This window comes from Scyliorhinus torazame, chromosome 17, assembly GCF_047496885.1.
Source record: "Scyliorhinus torazame isolate Kashiwa2021f chromosome 17, sScyTor2.1, whole genome shotgun sequence".
Taxonomy (NCBI): Eukaryota; Metazoa; Chordata; class Chondrichthyes; order Carcharhiniformes; family Scyliorhinidae; genus Scyliorhinus; species Scyliorhinus torazame.
In genome coordinates this window covers 181,645,798-181,667,842 of record NC_092723.1, presented here as the reverse complement: position 1 = coordinate 181,667,842, position 22,045 = coordinate 181,645,798, and the positions used below count along the sequence as shown (strand labels likewise).

Genomic DNA, 22,045 nt, shown 5'->3' with positions numbered 1-22,045 from the left:
AACACATGCTCTATATTAGTCGTCAGAGGGACGTACCATCCAAGGAGTATGCAATTGCATCGACTGCCACAGGATGAGGGTGAATCTTCAATTCCATCTCAGTCTTCAACATTCCAAAGAGACGTATTGTACCATCGCTATATCCTGCCACAATTTGCTGTTTTTCAGCACATTCCCTCGAGTTAACTGCTGGTCTCCATGCAATACACAAGCAGCTCTGGGACAAAGCAGAGAACGTTATCAAAGTGTGAATGCTTTCCCAAACAGTGAGAGTTTCTCCATTCACCTTAATCGCTCTGAAACAAAGCGATAAATTCCAATTTAAAAAAAACTGCTGTACATTATCAACAAATGCTTCAAACGTCTGATTAATAAAATGAAGAAAAACATCATTCCGCCCAATATGTGTTCAATGCGGTTGGTTGACTGAGTAACATCACCTTATTGCTGATGAAAACTCCTTTATTTAACAATTTTAAGACAAACTGTCCCTCGTCCCACTACACTTTTGGTGACATACCTGATTAAGAACATGAAACTGAACAACCAGTTCAGTGGTGTGCATTACCCACACCCTTAAACTGCCATCTTCTGCACAGGTGGCAAAATGACTTTCATCAGGACTAAATATCACTTGGTTAACCTGAAGGAAAAAGAAAAAAAGATGCTCCAGAATCTCCAGCTTATTTACACTTAATGAGGGTAACATCCAAATTATGGTGAGAATGTGGTGCTGAAATTCCTTGCTTGCACTGACCTCCAATGAGAGATTCTGAAGTGCAGACACAAGGGATATGGAGGGAGAATGCATTAGCCACAAACAGCTCGATGCACTGCAAAGACTACCTTGGTGAATTACTTTTCATATTAAAAGGGATAATTTCACACTTCAAAATACAAGCCATTTTAACAATGTTCTTTTATTTACATTGGAGTGTATTAAATCCCTTCTCTGGTCGATGGCTTTGGCAATGCTCTGAATTAGCCACAGCAAAGCTATTCTGAAGTCAGCTTGCCGCTGCGGAGGGTTACTTTTCACCCATATTACTTCAATTTTTTTTTTTTTTTACTCATGTAATAATTCCAGCAAACTATCCTTAACTTTTTGTTGTCCAGAGAATAGGCAGATGGCCAGATCGGATGGTCAACTCTCCTGTCTTTGCAGCTCCACTGGGATTGAGCAGGGCACTCATTCAGCTTTCACTTGTCCACTGCTCCATGTTGGAGTGTTAGCGCATTGCGAGCTGCGACTGATTTCACTTTTTTTTTTCAACAACTTGAAAGTTACCTAACCTTGTTTCTGTGGCCGCTGATCAGACGGATGCTGGTATTTTCAGCCCAGTTTATATACCACAGAGTTCCCGCTGTGGTCCCCACAATACCCATGTCCATGATATCATCGAAAACTGCACTAACTATTGTACCATCCAGGATCATTTCATGTTCCAGGAGCACCGAACTTGATCTGAAAAGAATTATAGATGAATTGTTAGAAACCTTAGGCACAAATACATGCAGACAGTGCATCACATTATGAAACTCGAACAGACACATTTAAATAGAATTTCATGCCATATAAAACCTCAGCTTCTGAAATGTACAAGATTCAATCTTTTCTAATACCACTATTAATTTCCATTTCAGTGCAAATATAACTTTGATCTAGAGCCCCAAGGCTCATCAATATGTTCACAGTAACTTCATTGCACTGTTAGTGTAAGCCTACTTGTGACAATAATAAAGATTATCAATAAAGTGCTGAGCCCAAATACAGCAGTATCACCTTGCTCCCGTGCCCTCAAGTCTCATCTCCTGAACTGCAGCGACTGCCCATAGCCGGATTCTCTTTGTGTTACTGCCAGTCATCAGGCGATATCTTCGACATTGCACAATCCCTGCAACAGAATCATCGCTCAGTATATAACTGTTACAGAGAGCTGTTTTGACTACAGTGTTCTTATAAGCCTTTCTCCCATGTAATTGCTTTACTGGCGTCTGTGCGGGCTTTGGGTTTGCAGTCTGTAAGCCTTTTCCGTCTGTAAGCACGACCTGTTTTACTCGAGCTCCTGTTTTCATAGCTATTAATGTTACTACTGCGTTACTGTTATTGTTAAACGTTGTTATTTATGAAATTCTTTCTTTTAAACAATGCATTCGACTATCTGCTTCATGGTCTCGAGTTACCACAATAACACTGAATCACACTGCATTAGGGACTACCATATTACATTTATACTCACCAATCTCCCCCTCATCTGCATCCCATGTCATAAAACACCTATTCTGCTGGGTGTCCCATGCACAAATCTTCCCTGTGTTGGTAGCAGTATAAAGAACTGAATCACCATTATAGCACAATGCAGAGAGTTCTTCAGCACCCACCTCATCTGGGATTGAGACTCTGTGAACCTGGAGAAAATCACAGACGACATTCAGAATTACTCGGTCAAAAATCAAAACTTGCCTTCCTCTAAGGAGCTGATTAAGTATCGGACATGCAGTGAGAAGCTAAGTTTGACAGGAATAAATCAGCAGTGAGCTATTATCTCAAGCTACCAGACTCAACTCAAAGATTTGAGAGATGCTGGTTAAAAACCAGCATTTAGTGCAAATTCAACATCTACCCTTTTTCTTAGTAATATGGACTATATATCTTCTAACTTAAATAAAAAATCATTTTAACTGGGAAATAAATTCAGTATTTCCATATCTCTGGTTTTACCTGGCAAATTATTCCATACCCTCACTATACACTGATCATCTTGTTCAAATATACCGAATATATTCAACTCAATAAATAGATCAAGCACTGCACGAAACCGATAAATATTGCAGTCTCTCAGAGTTGAGATTTAAAATTAAAGGAATCAGTGAAGCTGGAGTTCACACATACAATACTCATTTTTCACAGAAAAAAACAGAAATTATTCAATTTATATCAGTGTGTAAAATGCTTTCATTGTTTCCAAAAGTTGAAACGTTAAAGCTGTACAAAAAAGGCCTAATTTTGAGTTTGTGCAAATACAGTTAGTGTGCTTTTTCTTTGTGCAAGACGTATTCTGTCTCCTTCAGCACTGGAGGAATTCTATGGTTTTAGACTCTGCACCAATTCTTACTTTGATATTCTTATGGCAAGAACAAAAGGCAATTATGTTTGAGTAGTGACAAACTTTGCAGCTTTGGGATTGGGACTGGAATTTGAAAAAGTACTGAGGGGGGACAATCTCAAAAGCAAGAGGCCAGGAGGAATTAAATATGACAGACTATCCAACTGCAATACTGCCCTGTTTAAACCAGAATTATAATCTGAACTTTACAACGGAGAATATTTACAATGGAGAAAAGCAGTGACAAAACACAAGTAACTGTGGCATCTGATGGAATAATGATCCAAGATGGTCAAGTTCAATCCTCAGTCTCTGCAGAGATAGCTGAACTCAAAGTGCGCGGTACACTAGAGGGATTGGACAAATATCTTTATTGGAATCCACTAACCTTTACTGGAAAGTGTGTATGTGCACATAGCACATCAGGTAAGGGCTGGGCCCTTGATGTCTGTTTTTTAAGCTCACAAGCGAAGAATGTCTCGAGTAACAGGAGATAGGAATGTAATGGTAGTAGGAGCTAGCATAGTCTGGGGGGTAGATATAGTTCTCTGCAGCTAAGAGCAAGAGTCCAGGTGACTGTGCTATCTGCCCAGTGCCAGGGTTCGGGACATCTACTCAGAGAGAGGAGCCTGCAGTGGGGGAAGGAGGAGGATTCAGTGGTCATGGTCCACGTGGGTACCAACAACACAGATAGGACTAGTTTAAGAATAAGAGATCACCTTTTAAAAAATATATATTTATTAAAGTTTTTTAACACAATTTTTCTCCCTTACAAACAATAACCCCCCACCCCCATAACAAAAAAAAAGAGAAATCGCGCAGAGCAAGATATATACATGGCAAAATTATATATTTACACAGCTTTGTACACTGGCCCTCACCCGTACGTGCCAGTTTCCCCAACCCTTCATGTTATCTCTTGCTCATCCACCCTCCCAGGCAGTCCCCCCTCTTCTCCCCCTCCCCCCCCCCACAAAGGTTGCTGCTGCTGCTGACCGACCTTCGTCTAACGCTCCGCGAGATAGTCTAGGAACGGTTGCCACTGCCTGTAGAACCCAAGATTACCTTTTTAAAATGGAGATGAGGATTTTTTTTTACTCGCTCAGTGTCATTAATCGGTGGAATTCTCTTCACCAGAAAGCTAGTTATTGAATTTATTCAAAGGTGAGTTAAATACAGATTTAATGGATAAAGGAGTCAAGAATTACAGGGGTCAGACAGGAAAGCAGAGCAATGACAACAATCAGACTAGCCAGGGATCTTATTGAATGGCAAAGCAGGCTCAAAGAGCTGAATCTTATGTCCTATGAGTGATACTAGCCCTAACAGAACCTTATCCAAAAAAATCACTGTCCTTAGCAACATGTAGGGGGAAAAGGGTTCAGAAACATGGGTTTCCAGAATGCAAGAAGCAATAGGCCATTCAGCCCCCTTGATACTGCTTTGCCATTTAATAAGATCATGGCTGATTTGACAGTAAGTTCAAATTTGCATTCCCCTACCCTTGATAACTGTTCACACCCTTGTGTACCAAGAATCTATCTATTAAACCTCTGCTTTAAAAATATTCAAAGATTCTGCTCCCACAGCCTTTTTAGGAAGAGAATTCCATGTGGAAAATATTTTGCCGATCTTATTTTTGGCCCCTTATTTTTAAGCAGTAACCCCTCATTCTGTATTCTTCCACAAGAAGAAACATCCTCTCCATAGCCACCGTGGCCAGACCCCGTTAAGATCGTATGTTTCAATCAAGTCGCCTCTTACTCTTCTAAACTCCAATACAGAACTTGACAGGTGTAGTTTCTGATTTGATCATAATCAATGAGGAAGCTGGAGAGATCTTTTGGCAAGTTTTTCACCACATGGTCATGTACACACATTTATATCGCTGCATCAAAGCCTGAAATTAGATGTCCTCCCAGTCAACAGTAGCCTTGCAGAATGGGGTAACTTAAAGAGAGTGCTTAAATACAGGGAGGTGGCAGCATAGTGGTATTGTCACCAGTAATCCAGAGACCCAGAGTAATGCTCTGGGGACCCAGGTTCAAATCCTGCCACTGCAGATGGTGAAATCTGAATTCAATAAAAATCTGTATTACTGACCCATTTAATTCACTAATGTGCTTTGGGAAGGAAATAGAACATAGAAAATACAGCACAGAACAGGCCCTTCGGCCCACAATGTTGTGCCGAACCTTTGTCCTAGATTAAGAACAAATCAATCTACACTCCAGCATTCTACCGTAATCCATGTACCTATCCAATAGCTGCTTGAAGGTCCCTAATGTTTCCGACTCAACTACTTCCACAGGCAGTGCATTCCATGCCCCCACTACTCTCTGGGTAAAGAACCTACCTCTGGCATCCCCCCCTATATCTTCCATCATTCACCTTTAAATTTATGTCCCCTTGTAATGGTTTGTTCCACCCGAGGAAAAAGTCTCTGACTGTCTACTCTATCTATTCCCCTGATCACCTTATAAACCCCTATCAAGTCGCCCCTCATCCTTCTCCGTTCTAATGAGAAAAAGGTCTAGCACCCTCAACCTTTCCTCGTAAGACCTACTCTTCATTCCAGGAACACCCTGGTAAATCTCCTTCGCACCTTTTCCAAAGCTTCCACATCCTTCCTCAAATGAGGTGACCAGAACTGCACACAGTACTCCAAATGTGTCTTTACCAAGGTTTTGTACAGCTGCATCATCACCTCACGGCTCTTAAATTCAATCCCTCTGCTAATGAACACCAGCACACCATAGGCCTTCTGCACAGCTCTATCCACTTGAGTGGCAACTTTCAAAGATCTATGAACATAGACCCCAAGATCTCTCTGCTCCGCCACATTGCCAAGAACCCTGCCGTTAACCCTGTATTCCACATTCATATTTGTCCTTCCAAAATGGACAACCTCACACTTTTCAGGGTTAAACCCCATCTGCCACTTCTCAGCCCAGCTGTGCATCCTATCTATGTCTCTTTGCAGCCGACAACAGCCCTCCTCACTATCCACAACTCCACCAATCGTCGTATCGTCTGCAAATTTACTGATCCACCCTTCAACTCCCTCATCCAAGTCATTGATGAAAATCACGAACAGCAGAGGACCCAGAACTGATCCCTGCGGTACGCCACTGGTAACTGGGCTCCAGGCTGAATATTTGCCATCCACCACCACTCTGATTTCTATCAGTTAGCCAGTTCGTTATCCAACTGACCAAATTTCCCACTATCCCATGCCTCCTTACTTTCTGCATAAGCCTACCATGGGGAACCTTATCAAATGCCTTACTAAAATCCATGTACACTACATCCACTGCTTTACCTTCATCTGCCATTCTTGACTCCAGTCCATTAATTAGGGATGGGTAATAAATGTTGGCCCAGCGATGCCCATGTCCCATAGAAAAAAAAAACTTGGGACAAGACCAATCATAATCACTTAGTTTTCAGGAAATACATTATAGTATGCAAACACTGACCTTAAGTTGTACTTCATTACCAGTGAGCTCTGCCAGCCAGAAATGCACTCCTCCTACCCCAACGCAGGCAAATTCATTGACAGCAGTTGGGTCAAATGCTAAATCATGGACAGGATTCGATACTCTGGTTGTTGCTAACAGCTCATAATTCCTGGTATCCCATAAAGCAATTGCAAGGTCCCTGTAATCTCCTGAAACAATGAAATCAATCAACATTAGAAACCTTTGGGGTGTCATATTTTGCAACACATACTCTTTATTTCAACTCTGAAGAATGCAGTACCATTTTGGTATCCACAATAAGTTAAGACAGGTTACAACAGAAATGCTTTTTAGGCCGATTGTGGGACAAATTCAAATTTCAGCCTGTCCCAGTGAAAACTAAGAGCTACTGAATGTTAAAGTAAAGCAACATAAAGTGATGTGCAGTGCCGTTTTGTTATTATAGAAGTCCACCAATATAATCAGTAGTATTCCATAATTGCATTTATGCAATACTACACAGGACAGTATAAGTGGAAAGTTGTATAAGCGGTATGTCAGATGCCTTTGGAAGATATCGGAGGCTGGGATTGGTTTGTCCGATAGCGGGGTTTGGTAAAGCTGGATCCAGCAGCGAAGTGGAAAGGGACTCGCCACTGGATTCTGCAGTCCTCCTCTTCAAGTAGCTGCCAGGTTTGTTGAGGCTCAGGAACTGCAACCAGACTTGGTTAAATTTCAGATGGCAGCTAGATATATGAGACACAACCTCATTATATCACCAACCTGTCTCTGCTAAAACCAGAAGTGGGTTGCCATTAGGTTGATATTTTTTAACACTTTAATCTCCCACCCAACAGACATCTGCCCAGTTTTAAGGATAAAATCACCCCCCCCCCCCACTAATGTTTTAGGTGGATGACTGGTCACATTTAAAAATTGCCAAAAGAGATCTTAAACAAGGTGAGACTTCCAATAAAAACAAGACGTCAAGCAAGAACAAACCAGAAAGCATTATTTGTAATACCAAGCCAATCCCAGCCTCCAATATCTCCCAAAGGCATCTGACATGGCACCACTTCGCTCGGCTCTGCTCGTTGATCCTCAGGCTTCCAGCCTTCCGGCGTGCAGCTTCCCTTACCCCTGTCCCGGCTGGTCAAGAACATTAAATTCCAGGTTAACTCTATTTTTTGCTCTACTGTTGCTGCCTGATCCACTGAGTTAGTTCAGGATTTTCTGTATCCCAGTATTTTGGCTTTGCTTTTGGAAATGTCTCTGCCAGCAATGCGCGTTCTGACAGATAAAGCACCAGTCTGAAAGAAATTAGGCGGGACGCATTCCAAAGCGCTTACCCATTGTTTGCTTTTGTTATTTTGATATTTTGAGGGAGGGGGAACAAAACTTGCTGAGAGAGGGTATACTAATTATAAGCCGTGTTTATCATTTCGGGCTAGAATAAGGATCAGGGCAAAATAAAACAGGATAGAAGCATTGGAAAGCTGTAAAAGGAATCCCGAGTTCTTTGCCCGAAGGCAAGACCTTGGTGATTATTCGCCAAACCACAGCAAATTCCCATTAGCACAAATAATAATAATCTTAATTATTGTCACAAGCAGGCTTACACGAACACTGCAATGAAGTTACTGTGAAAATCTACTGGTCGCCACATTCCGGCGCCTGTTCGGGTACGTGGAGGGAGAAGTCAGAATGTCCACTTTCTTTGGTCAAAGCACATCTTTGGTCCCAGGTTCGATTCCCCGCTGGGTCACTGTCTGTGCCGAGTCTGCACGTTCTCCCCGTGTCTGCGTGGGTTTCCTCCGGGTGCTCCGGTTTCCTCCCACAGTCCAAAGACATGCAGGTTAGGTGAATTGGCCATGATAAATTACCCTTAGTGACCAAAAAGGTTAGGAGGGGTTATTGGCATGTGGAGTTTGCACATTCTCCCCGTGCTTGCGTGGGTTTCGCCCCCACAACACAAAGATGTGCAGGGTAGGTGGATTGGCCATGCTAAATTGCCCCTTAATTGGAAAAAAATGAATTGATCACTCTAAATATATGTTTAAAAAAAAGGAGGGGTTATTCGGTTACGGGAATAGGGGGGAAGTGAAGGCTTAAGTGGGTCGGTGCAGACTCGATGGGCCGAATGGCCTCCTTCTGCACTGTATGTTCTATTGGGACTTGTGGGAGGAAACCAGAGCACCTGGAGGAAACCCACGCAGACACAGGGAGAACGTACAGACTCGGCACAGTGACCCGAGCTGGGAATTGAACCCAGGTCCCTGGCGTTGTGAAGCGACAGTGGGGACCACTGTGCTGTCGTGCCGCCCATAGGGCGTGGAGACATCAGCCAACCGCCCCCACCCCAAAGTTTGCTTCAGCTGAGAAGGGGTTTGAAGCCCATGATGATGGTGGCTTAAGTAGCGTTCCAAGAGCTGGTGCAGACTTGATGGGCTGAATAGCCTCCTTCTGCACCATAAATTCTATGAATCTGATCCACACATTAATTTCAATATATCCAATTTTACTTGGATTTCATTGTCAACTAGCATGATCTTCCATTTTCAAACAAGGGGAGCTGAATAAAATTAAAGCACTGCATAATGCTTACAAAGATAGGTTATGACGTGGAGATGCCGCCGTTGGACTGGGGTGAGCACTGTACGAAGTCTTACAACACCAGGTTAAAGTCCAACAGGTTTGTTTCGATGTCACTAGCTTTCGGAGCGCTGCTCCTTCCTCAGGTGAGGAAGGAGCAGCACTCCGAAAGCTAGTGACATTGAAACAAACCTGTTGGACTTTAACCTGGTGTTGTAAGACTTCGTACAAAGATAGGTTAGGTTAAGGAAACCCTTTAGCCCATTTCTCAATCCTTTAGAACATTAACTTCAATTCCCACTGTCACATCTAGCTGTTTCAAAGTTATATATATTTACATATAACACTTTTCCAGTCGGATCATGAGTGTGTGATATCTGTTCCACAGATCCTTTAAGATGATTGCTGATTTATAAATCCACTAAATGGGTAAAGACTGACAGGAGAGGAACTAATGGTCTCTAATTAACTCAATTTTCAAAAAGATTTGAGAAATAAAAAATACTGCCTAAATGTGGTAAAATATGGTATAAATCCAAATGTACTTCGATTTGAAATGATGGTCATTAGAAGGTGCATAAAAGAGTATGCCTATGCTAGTTCATCCTTCCCAAAAATACAGCTGATAAAAGGAATGTATAAACTCTGTCCTAAACTTTTGTGGCATGGACTGTTGGATCACCAATAAGCTGTTTCACAATCCCAGACCAGACCCCAACAGAAACTGGACCAAAGCCCCAATATTTTGATTTATTTTGTAAGACTGTGCGGAAAGAATACTTCAAGCCAGGAGTGATTGCACAAAGAAATGGGATTTGGTATTTTAAAACAAAACATTATTAACACACTATTAAACTCTTTAACAATATCAAGTCAATAGAGTAAATACAATTCTCTTAATTACTATCTTTATTCCCAAATAAACAAGGGAAAACACATACAGCTCACAATCCATTCTACATTCCAATGGCACAGATTTCTACTTGCTTTCCAGAACAGATTTGGCTCCTGTTAAAACCCCTGCAGACTACGGCTGGATGTCTTCAGAAAGCTGTTTCAACTGGTATGTTCCAGCTTCCCACTTGTCCTCAGACAAGTCTGCACTGCTTTAAATACTATTACTATTTTTAACTCTGCTACTGAGAACACAAAAAACTTCACGTGGTCTGAAGGGTTGCCAGATTAGAATTTAACTCCAAAATGTCTGAATATCTTAGCTCCACCCAGCAATGGCATCATCTCCCCAAGTTAAGAACCAATTAACTTCCAAGGCTGAAAGCACATCAACTCCACAGAGACTCCCTCATGTCAATCAACATTGCACTAGCCCAGGCTGAAAACACTCTGGTCAATGTCACCTCTGGCTCCTAAAAGCTTTCTGGTCTTGCAAAACATGAGCGACACAGTGGCATAATATTTAGCGCTGTTGCCTCACAGCGCCAGGGACCCGGGTTCCATTCCAACCTTGGGTGATTGTCTCTGTGGAGTTTGCAGATTCATCCCTTGTCTGCGTGGGTTTCCTACGGGTGCTCCGGTTTAAAAAGTACAGTCTATAGATGTACAGGTTAGGTAGCTGGCCATGTTAAATTGCCCCTTGGGGTGGGGTTGTAGGAATAGGGCAGGAAATTGGGCCTTGGTAGGAGCTCTTTCCAAAGGTCGGTGAGGACTCAATGGCCCGAATAGCCTCCAGCTGCACTATAGGGGTTTTATGAAAACATGATTCAATGAAAACAAGATTTCTTAAAAACATGACTACTGCAGTCAAACACATTAACCCCAGGCGTTTAACCTTTAATTGCCAAATGTTTATAATCCAATAGATCTAAAATCCTGCCTTTGTTGCAGCTGTGTATTAACAAATATCCTTTAATTTGCTGAACAGACCTATATTCTTGTTGCACATGCAAACTGTACCCAGCAGGTTCAAATCTTGCCCTTGAACCTCCAAATACCTCATGCTGGGGTGGGAGAAGGCAGCAGATAAAATCAGTCAAAATCTATTGAAATAGTTTGATGTTATTGTTCTGACCATTAAGTAAATACAGCCACAACATAAACCTCTCCACTTCATAATTAGATCCTGCAAAGATACAACATCTGAAACAAAACTGTCCCAAGTGTGAAGAGTGCTTCGGAACCTACCAGCAGACATCAGGAGCCGGTCATCTCTGGAGTAGGCCATTGCCTGTACCTCAGTCGTGTGTTGAGAGAGTTTTTTCTTACAGCAGCCACTAATCACGTTCCAAATAAAGATACAGCAGCCATTCTTATCCCGACTTCCTGAAGCTGAGGCGAGATCCTTCCAGACAGAACAAACACCATTCATTACAAGGCAAATCCTCCAATTTTTGTTAAAGGATGAAATCACTATCTGAAGAAATCCTCAAATATCATAATTTCACAAAGATTCTACTCCAAGGAATACGTTATTCAACTCAAAGTTGAAGAAATGTGAAAAAAATCTGAAACCTTAAACTGCCTTTATACTGGGGGCAGGTTGGGAAGAGTTAATCCTACGTATGCATTTTAGGCATGTCATCTAATAGGTCTTTATTTTGCCTCAAAGTTGCACAGATAATGGACAGAGCATGGCTCAGGCCTTATCTGTAACTTATGTCCACATAGCCTTAGTTTTGAAAAGGTCACAAACCTTCCATTTCCAACGTCTGATTAAATTAATTGGTTCCTAGGTGACCGAGATGCGCAGTCAGAAAAGGACTGATTACGGGAACAGATTGTGAGAGTATTTTCTTCAAGTCAAGCTTTATAGAAGTGAGCATCAATATCATACATGTTGATCATTACAATCCCATTAGGTGTTACTACTGGATGCGAAGATTCCAGAATTCCTAGCTCAAAAGACCATAACTTCTACTTTTCATGGAAAACGTGTAGTTACAGGACTGCTAATTAATTTTTAAACGAAAAAAATTGATTAAACATGAAAAGTTTGATTACAATACAATTTTCCTTTACTCTCCCCTTAGCTTTGCAATTGCATAGTTTTCAAAGATAACACCCCATTCCGAAACCAAATGGTCAATGCCACTCAACCAATCTTCCACGGATTTCTTCTCACAATCCCTCCAATTGATTTTCATGAGTGTTGCCAAACACCACTTCGAAAAAGACACGCTTTAAAATCTTCTTTCAAACAATGCTTTCCATGATTCTATGTTTGCATCATAAGTCCACTCCAGGTTTTCCAACCACCCATTCAAACAAAGTTTACCCTCCACTGTTTTAATAAGGAATCCAGTTCCAGGCTTTCTACCTCTCCTTTCAGACTTCTTTGTCTTAAATTTTTTTTACATAAACTCTGAAATCCAGCCACTGATTTCTACCGTTATTTGAATTAATGTTCCACTATGTTGGGGCAGTACGGTAACACAAGTGGTTAGCACTGTGGCTTCACAGCGCCAGGGTCCAAGGTTCGATTCCCCGCTGGGTCACTGTCTGTGCGGAGTCTGCACGTTCTCCCCGTGTCTGCGTGGGTTTCCTCCGGTTTCCGGCCATAGTCCAAAGACATGCAGGTTAGGTGGATTGGCCATGATAAATTGCCCTTAGTGCCAAAAAGGTTAGGAGGGGTTATTGGGTTACGGGGATAGGGTGGAGGTGAGGCTTAAGTGGGTCGGTGCAGACTCGATGGGCCGAATGGCCTCCTTCTGCACTGTATGTTCTATGTCAACCTTGGAATCACTATCTTTCTGGCTTCTCAAGAGTCAATTTCCCCTCAGCTCTGTCGGTCTCTGTTTTAGTTCCACTTCCTCTTTGTTCCTTTAACTTCAGACTCATTGAAATGGGCGGCAGAGTGGTTAGCATAAATTATAAATTATATCAATTTAATATCTAAATTATCAAGGTTATATCAGGAAAACAAAGGTAGTTTTAAGGGAATTAGATTTGTATTGGCAAACATTAGCAATACAGTATAGTTTTAAGTGTGCTTAATTTAACGTTTCAGTGCCTGGAAGGGTAAAACCTAGTTACATTCATGCTGGACAAAGTGTGGGGGCTAGTTAAGTTCCAACTCTGTTTCTATTGTGCTTAGAGAGGACATGAAGAATAAAAAAAGTCATGTGGGTGTTGCTTAGCAACTGGGGCCTTGTAAGGTAGATAAGCTCTTAACTTGTAGTTTTAGCTGAATTTCTGCACAATTGGAGACAGGACACTGAGGAGTCTCAACCCATGCCAGAAGAAGCTGGACAGGACAAGGGAGTTGCAAAGATGCAAGTTTCCTAAGGAATAAGATACAATCCCAGTAACCAGCAAATTGGGACAGAAAGAACATTTAAGACACCTGAAGTTAAGAGAACAGTGATCAAGGTATTGTTCAGAAGAATTCAAGGAAAAGTTAACAGTGCTCGGAGTTAAAGAGACAATTCCAGTAACTAGATTTAAAGTGGAACAGCAGACTTCAGAGGTAGATGAAACGTTTATTGTAATTTTAATAGTCTGGGAATCGAGAGGTAAAGCAATTGTGAGAAATCCTAATGGGGTTGGTGCAAAAACCTGGAATGGATTCACTGTTAAAAGTGGAGTGGAAGGTTTAAAGTCTTATTTGGAAGACCTGATCTGGAGTTCAGAATGCAAACCACTAAGGGAAAGCATAATTCTAAGGAAGATTTGAAAGTGTGACTTTTTGAAAGTGGAATTTGAAACTCATGTGGGGCTGGAGTTCAGTGGGGGAATTTTGAGGAGAAATCCACATTCACTTGGGTTCAGAGAGGAGCGTGTCTTACCAGTTATCTCGTATGCTTAAAAAGGACAGTGCATGTTAATGAGATCATTGTAGTTTAAGATGTACTTTGTAATCTATGTTAATCTTAATATCGGTGTGCAACTGTTAAACTAAGGGGGAGGGATGTAAAGGCGTATGATATCATAATCCAATGTTTTCATGTTTAATAAATTTTTGATTTCTTGTTAAAACTAATCAGCAGTTCTGTGACACTGTTCCTCCACTTTTTGAGCCAGGGTTCCATTCTGAAATCTTCCCGCCCAGTCATATCAATTGGGATTGTAACAATTCGCAGCCAAATGGAACATAATTAACTTAAGGTATCCTGTCATTATGAGTGACCAGATTCAATTTTAAATAAATCCAGCCCAAGTGTACCTGTGCATCATGGCTAACAGCAATAGTGGAGATTTCCTCCTTGTGACCAATTAAGTGCCTCTGAGATCCAGAATGCAAGTCCTCAATCACCACCAAACAGCCGCAGGAATATGCAAAGAGTGCTGGAAGAGACAAATAGAAAGAAGGAGAAGCAAAACAATGGTTGAGACACTGTCCAAACTTTTGAAAATTTACTAAGTCACTGGTAAAGAGAATGCAACAAGCTGCTTAGCCAGATGCAGGTTACAACTGGATGCAAAAGCTGGATTTCACTGGTCGTTTTGGGACATGAATTGAACACATGAAACTGCAATTGGCAGGTGCGGCACGATGGTTAGCACTGCTGCATCACGGCGCCAAAGATCCAGGTTCGATCCCGGCCCCGGGTCACTGTCCGTGTGAAGTTTGCACATTCTCCCCGTGTCTGCGTGGACCTCACCCCCACAACCCAAAGATGTGCAGGGTAGGTGGATTGGCCACACTAAATTGCCCCTTAATTGGAAAAAAATGAATTGGGTACTCTAAGAAAAAAAAACTGTATCCAGCTTTCATTTTGAATTGTAGAACAATCTTTTAATTTCCTATTGAAACGGATAAGTACAATTCAAGAAGGACCTGCAACCTTCAGCTACCTTGTCCAAATGATTGCTATTCATATGTGAATTTTCAAACAGCGGTTATTTAATTGTACAAAAATATCATAACCTCAATCTAACCTGACATCTACATAGGTGCTCTTTCCAATAAATGTCACTGGAAAATGGACAAGAACTGGGGCCCAGCTAATTTTTTCGCCAGTATTGTGTCTAGTGACATCCTCATTATTAGCACACAGGGATCAGCTAACTTAACATAGACCAGGGCTTAAACCTCAGTCCTGGTTTGAAAACCTCATCAGCAGAAAGTTTTATCAGAACTAAAATGCAAATTTAATATAATTCTGTTTTATTAAAGTAACGGCATGACGGGTTTATTTTCAGCATTTTTGTCACAGTGCACAACTAATACAATTTTGCATAGCACAACTAGCCGGGGACCGTGTTCACTTCCAGCCTTGGGTTGCTGTCTGTGTGGAGTTTGCACTTTCTCCCAGTGTCTACATGGGTTTCCTCCGGGTGCTCCGGTTTCCTCCCACAGTCCAAAGATGTGCAGGTTAGGTGGATTAACCGTGCTAAATTGCCCCGTAATGTCCAAAAGATCAGGTGTGGTTACTGGGATAGGGTGGGGATGCAGGCCTAGGTAGGGTGCTCTTTCCAAGGGTCGGTGCAGACTCAATGGGCCGAATGGCCTCCTTCTGCACTGTAAGGATTCTATTCTATTTTAGTGTACAACTCAATGGTAGCCATTGTACAGGCAAAGCATACCGGGTTAAAAACTGAGAATTCATTCATATCATAATTCAGTTATATGCTTGATACCCATCAGAGCTGATGGACAAGGTAAACTGAAAAGGAAAGCCATTACAGATGCAAACGCAAGTATCGATTTTGTAAGCATCTCAAGGTAAGTATAGCGGCAATAAACAGAGCGTAACATTTTTTGCATGTTTGTGCTTCCTTTCCAGATCATACATATCGGACTGATTACCCACATTCTGATTCCAAGCAACAACAACTTTTCCACTGAATCACTGCATCCATTTTAGATTATGTTCTAACAATTACCTGTATCAGGATTCCAGACCATATTTCCTCTTCCATTTCCATTATATCCAATTACTACTTTTAGCTTCAGATCCTCCTTCACATCAGGAAGGGCAGCCTATTCAGTGAGAGGTCATTAAGTATCTTCTCATAACCTTTGGTATTATTTGACGCATGCAATAGACAATATTTAATTTTTTTCAAACTGAATTGAGTATTATCAAGTTATTTCACTGTGGAGAGTAGAGAGCACCACACCCAAGCTTGATTCCGTTTCTCAGACACATGCATTTCCAAGCAGAGTCTAGGATAGCAATCCGAGCACAGATCGTACTAGTTTTACGCAAAGCACAGACAAATTCCACAATAACATTTGAAAAGTTACTTTGAAAACATAAGTCTAATAGCCTGGTGGGAATTGCATATTTAGCACTGCAGAAAAGGGCTGGGTGTGCCCAATCTTTTTTTTTTTTTTTTTTTTTTAAATCAATTTTATTGAGGTATTTTTTAGCATTGTAAGCAGTTGCAGATTACAGAAATATGCAAACATCAATGAAAAAACCAACACTTCAACCAAACCATAATGCACATACCCGCTCCTCTCCCATAGACACTACCCGCCTATTTATCCCTCCTACTCTACTCTAATCTCCGCCTATTTATCCCTCCTACTCTACTCTAATCTTCCCTCCTACTCTACTCTAATCTGGGTGTGCCCAATCGTTGCCATTTTTCCACCAAGTGGAGGAAAAGCTTAAGTAATTATGGAAGCAATACAGTCTGTTTGTTCAGCTAGCTCCAACCCGGGAGCCAATCAACCGTTGCTGCCCAATAGGGAGATTTTTTAAAAGTGGCAGATCACTTATTTGGTTCGAAGCAACGTTCGCAGCCTAACAAATAGAAATCTGACATTATCACGCATAGTTTTAGCCAAATTCAGAGTCAGATGTTGCTGCTGTTTTGAAAACATACGTATAAAAAGCCATGCAATCTCCATCTCTTTATTCCGCAGCAATCTGAAGATAAGGCTTCAAAGATGGAGGTAAAAAAGGGCTTCATATCTACATGGTTGTCTGGCAGACAATGATAAGGATCTCAATCAACTTTTGGCTACAGATTGCTTGTGGATGATGCTTGGTCAACTTCAGACAGATCAACACAACACAGTCCGCTCTCAGCCATAACTCATTCTCAGGTCTTGCAAAGTCTGAAACCCTTGACCCAGAGAGCCCAGACAGGGTTCTCGACTATGATGGTATTTTCTTGTCCAGGTTTGCATGTACTTGGATGGAACTGGATGTAGACTGAAAACATCCTCAAAGCCATAAAAATACCATGATTTAAACTAGCTCTGGGCCTTCGTCTCATACTGCAGCTATATAGAAGTACAGGAATAAAGGGCATTAATTTTACCTGAGATACAGACGAGGTTTTGAACTGAGCAGCAAAATGTTTGTATGAATCTGGTCGTGTATAATTGTGTGGAAAATCACCATCTCCAACCAGGGATGCTATGAAAGAAGAGTTAAACTTTAAATGCACTCAAGTAAAGGTCTGCAACTCCGTGTATTTTTGAGATCAATAGCAATGGACAGAGTTTTGATTTAAAATGGACACTTCACAGATACACTTGTTTGTATAAATTTACAGAGGCTATTCTAAATATGAATCACAGATACACAGAGGAGTAACCATGCTATCCATGTTAGATACGCAGATAAATGGGCTGCACTCAAGTGGTCAATCTGTAGAATGTGCTTAGTGGAGAAATGATAGCGTTATTTGGTGCATGCAAAAGGAGAAGAAAGCAAAATCCATTTTGTTCCTTTGAAAGGAAGATCAAGATGTTTTCAACCCTTTCCTGGAAGATCTATAAATGAAATTGTGAAAAACTTTATATATTAATCAGGCGGGATGAGTTTCTTCAACTGTTCAAACTGTTGCGCTCACAGGTAGAAACAAACAGAGAACAAACCAAGGCACAAGCCTCTCACTATCAGCTCTCATCCTTTCCTTGTGTACTTTAGGCAACAATTATTGCCAATAGCAAGTTGATAACTTAATGCAGCGCTGTTTTCGCTGCATACTTGATTTCATATTTAAGAACCAAGCTCTCTTGGTTACTGGTGCTATCCAGAGCAAGTCTACATCAATCGGCAAGCCCAAAGAACCAGATAATTAAATTTGTCAGTTCAGTTTATGTACCTCTGAATGCAACATATTCCTCCCAATTGTAACAACTTTTAGTGTCACCAACTATTGCCTGATGACCATTAAAATGCAAGGTTTCAAAAAATCTAATTAACCTTTTATAACATTTAATAAAATGACGTTCAACTCAAAACTATAAACTGAACTACATACATTGTACCTTCGATGTTGAAACAGCTTACACACAGACAAGTGGAAGAACAAAGTATCCAAAATAGAAGGATCTGTTCAAACCAGCTGTGCAATTTCTCTTAATGGTTAATTACAGAATAAGCAGAGGATAATGACTAGCTGAGGTGAGATGGAGCAGGGGGATGCGAGGAAACAAGGGACGGGTGATTTGCATCTGCTTTGTTACCTGGTTCTTCCAGCTTTTCCTGGTGCTCCTGAAGAGAAACAGGCCTCAAAAGAGGTGACACATCCTCTCCACAATGCATGTTTTCATGGACTTGCAGAACGGAGTCTCCAATTCCTCGAATGGAGATTGAGTCATGTTTTTGACTGTGGTCATCTTTATACTCAGCATCCATCAAGAAGACTTGGAAGGAAAAAATCCAGCAGAAACTGTTAGAATGAGTCAACTCAATTAACAGGAAGTGTCAATTGATATTTGCAGTCATAAATCACATATTAAACAACAAAATAGCAACTGCGACAACTAAGGAGAGGAGTTATTAGAGCAGATCAGGATGGCCTATAACTTCTTCGGAACGGCAGTCTGTGGTGGATTAACACTCTGGAGCGACTTGCCTGCGCTTACAATGGATAGCACCTTTCTTGCCCGACCTTCCTGAATCAGGTTGGGTGAGATTGAAGAAGCGAAGCATGTCCCCAATTCCAGCCTCAAAGTGCAGAAGGAGCGGTACAAAGGAGGACAGCACACCCGTCCCCAATTATGGCAATAGCTGTCATAAAGCAGGTGAGTTTAAAGGTCCCATTGGAAGGGAGAAGGCAAGTTTCTAAAGTAAATGGAATGTTGGGGTTCAGACATTGGCGGGATGGGGGTCATGGACAGGGGCTGTGCGCGCTGACTTAATCAGGTCTTAATAAATATACATTTCCCATATAAACAAAAATGGTCTTAGAATGATCAACAGTTTAGATTATGTATTTGCCTAGGTTATATACAAAATGATCTCATTGAACAAATTTGTTCTATCTTTCACAGAAATAACTTCTTTAGAACCAAATTTGGAACTTTAATTTAAGGAGCAGCTTGTTGCAACTGAGATGTACAATAACCGATAAGGAGGAACCTTGGGCGCGATTCTCCACTCCCACGCCGGTTGGAAGAATCGCCTGGGCCGCCAAAATTTCCGGGGCCGCCGGTCCGATGCCCTCCCGCGATTCTCCCAAGCGGCGGGAACGGCCCGGTCGAGTTTCGCGGGCCGCAGGCCGGGGAATCGCCGGAGACAGCCAAAATGGCGATTCTCCGGCACCCCTGCTATTCTGAGGTCCGGATGGGCCGAGCAGCCAGGCCAAAACCGCGGGTTCCCCCCGGCGCCGTCCACACCTGGTCGCTGCAGTCGTGGGCGGTGCATGAACGCTGTGGGGGGGAATCCTGCACCGGGCTTCACCTGGAATGTGGGGTGGCCCGCGATCGGTGCCCACCGATCGTCAGGCCGTCCTCTCTGAAGGAGGACCTCCTTCCTTCCGCAGCCCCGCAAGATCCGTCCCCCATCTTCTTGCGGGGCGGATTTAGACAGGACGACAACCACGCATGCGCGGATGACGGCCGTTATGCGGCGCGGCCGCGTCATCTATGCGGCGCCGCTTTTACGCGGGCGACAAGGCCTGGCACGTGTAGATGACGCGGCCCCGATCCTGGCTCATTGTCAGGGCCTGAATCGGTCGGGACCGGGGCCGTTCCGCGCCGTCGTGAACCTCGACGGCGTTCACGACGCACGGCCACTTCGGCGTGGGAGTGGAGAATCACACCCATAATATTTGAAATTAATCTACGAACAAGGTTTAATTCAGTTAGAAAAATAAATTGCAGTCCTCTCAACTTTTAAATTAAAGCAAAATTAATTATTGTAAAGGAGCAATTTTTGATTTACTTTCTACATATCAAATGAAGAAATCATGGCGGGATTCTGTTGCCCAACGGCGAAATCGGGAACGGCGATCGGGCGGAGAATAGCTCCCGACGCCGAAATCGCGACAGGTGGTGAATCACAATGCTCCGTCCCCTCCAAATCGCTGTCGTTGCGCCGTGCGCCGCTGCGATTCCATTTGCATCTCATTATCAGGCCCACCCACGATGCTCCGCCACTGATGGGCCGAGACCCCGACGGCACGAGCCTCGTGTGGTCTCAAATGTCGTGAGCCTGGCATGGTGGCTGCGGAGAGAGAGGTCATACAGACAGTGTCCAGCACCGCCATACGTCACCGACAGTCATACCACTGGCTGCAGGGCTTCTGTCTGGGCTGGGGGGGGGAATAGTGAAGGGTGGCCAGCAAGGAGGTGGGCTGTGGGGTCGGGGTGGGCGGGTACGTGGTCCAGTACAACTGATGCCATCTTTTCGGGCGCGATCGATGAGTGTGTGGCGGGTACAGGTGAAAGCCGGCTGCAGCTTGTCAACCCTGCGCTTGGACCTACCCTCACTCTAGTCATTCTCATATTTCTCACATATGTGTAAAAGGCCTTGGGGTTTTCCTTCATCCTACCCGCCAAAGATTTTTCATGCCATCTCTTAGCTCTCCTAATCCCTTTCTTCAGTTCCCTCCTGGCTATCTTGTATCCGTCCAGCGCCCTGTCTGAACCTTGTTTCCTCAACCTTACATAAGTCTCCTTCTTCCTCTTAACAAGACATTCAACCTCTCTTGTCAACCATGGTTCCCTCACTCGACCATTTCTTCCCTGTGAGAAATATGAGAATGACTACAGCGAGGGTAGGTCCACGGATCTGGTGATCCTCCCACCATTTTGCACATGTTCCATGGGTGTTTCATGCGGACCCAGTGCTAGCCCCTCACCGGTAGCGGAATCGGTGCGGGGGTGGCGCTGATTTTTCCGTCGTGGAACTCCATGGATTCTCCGTTGGCGTCAGCACTTAGCCGCAGGAATGGCGAATCCAGCCCCATATTTGTGGTTAATTAGGTGTTGGTTGGTCAGTGAGGTGAAAGAAATGAAGAAGTTGATAACTGAAGTAATTTGATGTTAAACCTGTCTAGCAGGGTGGCACAGTGGTTAGAATTGCTGCCGAGGACCCTGGTTCGATTCCGGCCCCGGGACACTGTCCATGTGAAGTGCTGGAAAATGGATTAGAATAGACCGGTGCTTGATGGCCAGGCAAAGATGATGGGACGAAGGGCCTCTTTCTGTGCTGTAAAACTTGAGATTTTTTTAAAAAGGGTGTCTCAACATAGCAACTGCTTCTATTTGTTGGCAGTTGTATCCAGAATCTCATCACTAAAGTAATCTCACTTGGTGTGAATAGAAGACCCCGCTTCACCCGAAACCAGTAGCACCTTTTAAATCAGTAAATACCAGCTAAATACAGCTTCCACAATGATTGTAATAGAACGTTGTAAATTCTTATCCCCACCCAGTGACTGGGGGAACACTGAATTGCCCTTAGTACTACTCACCATCCTGGTCATTTCTTTCAATAGCACTGAAGTTGAGCTTTGGTGGGGAGGAAATGGGGACCGGTACTGACTGGCGAGGCATCCCATTGTTTTGGAACAGCTCACTGCACTCTGCAATTGAGGGAGATTCTAAAATTTAAAAAAGGAGAATTAAGATTCATTGCTTAATGCTTTTCAGTAAAAAATGATGCTTATCATGAATACAACACAAATGGGGAAATATACCCTTCTAGACAACAAATGTGTTTTTGGATGCGGGTTTGCAATCTGTAGTCGTGGTTACCATTCTGTGGGGAGAGTGGAGGGACAGACATTTCC

The 22,045-nt window shown here is 42.7% G+C and overlaps 1 protein-coding gene across 3 annotated transcripts in view; it reads right to left on the bottom strand.

Annotated features, from left to right (window-relative positions):
• wdr90 (WD repeat domain 90) overlaps nucleotides 1–22,045 on the bottom strand; it is a 102,729-nt gene that overhangs the window by 8,252 nt on the left and 72,432 nt on the right. For all 3 annotated transcript variants that reach the window (XM_072481776.1, XM_072481775.1, XM_072481777.1), the window contains exons 28-39: nucleotides 21,728–21,856; nucleotides 18,492–18,671; nucleotides 17,336–17,433; nucleotides 15,944–16,040; nucleotides 14,280–14,401; nucleotides 11,303–11,459; nucleotides 6,587–6,777; nucleotides 2,241–2,409; nucleotides 1,784–1,895; nucleotides 1,294–1,465; nucleotides 521–643; nucleotides 37–217 (exon numbers count right to left, since the gene is read on the bottom strand). In XM_072481776.1, the coding sequence (XP_072337877.1) occupies nucleotides 37–217; nucleotides 521–643; nucleotides 1,294–1,465; nucleotides 1,784–1,895; nucleotides 2,241–2,409; nucleotides 6,587–6,777; nucleotides 11,303–11,459; nucleotides 14,280–14,401; nucleotides 15,944–16,040; nucleotides 17,336–17,433; nucleotides 18,492–18,671; nucleotides 21,728–21,856 (1,731 nt within the window). The remainder of the gene's footprint in view (nucleotides 1–36; nucleotides 218–520; nucleotides 644–1,293; nucleotides 1,466–1,783; nucleotides 1,896–2,240; nucleotides 2,410–6,586; nucleotides 6,778–11,302; nucleotides 11,460–14,279; nucleotides 14,402–15,943; nucleotides 16,041–17,335; nucleotides 17,434–18,491; nucleotides 18,672–21,727; nucleotides 21,857–22,045) is intronic.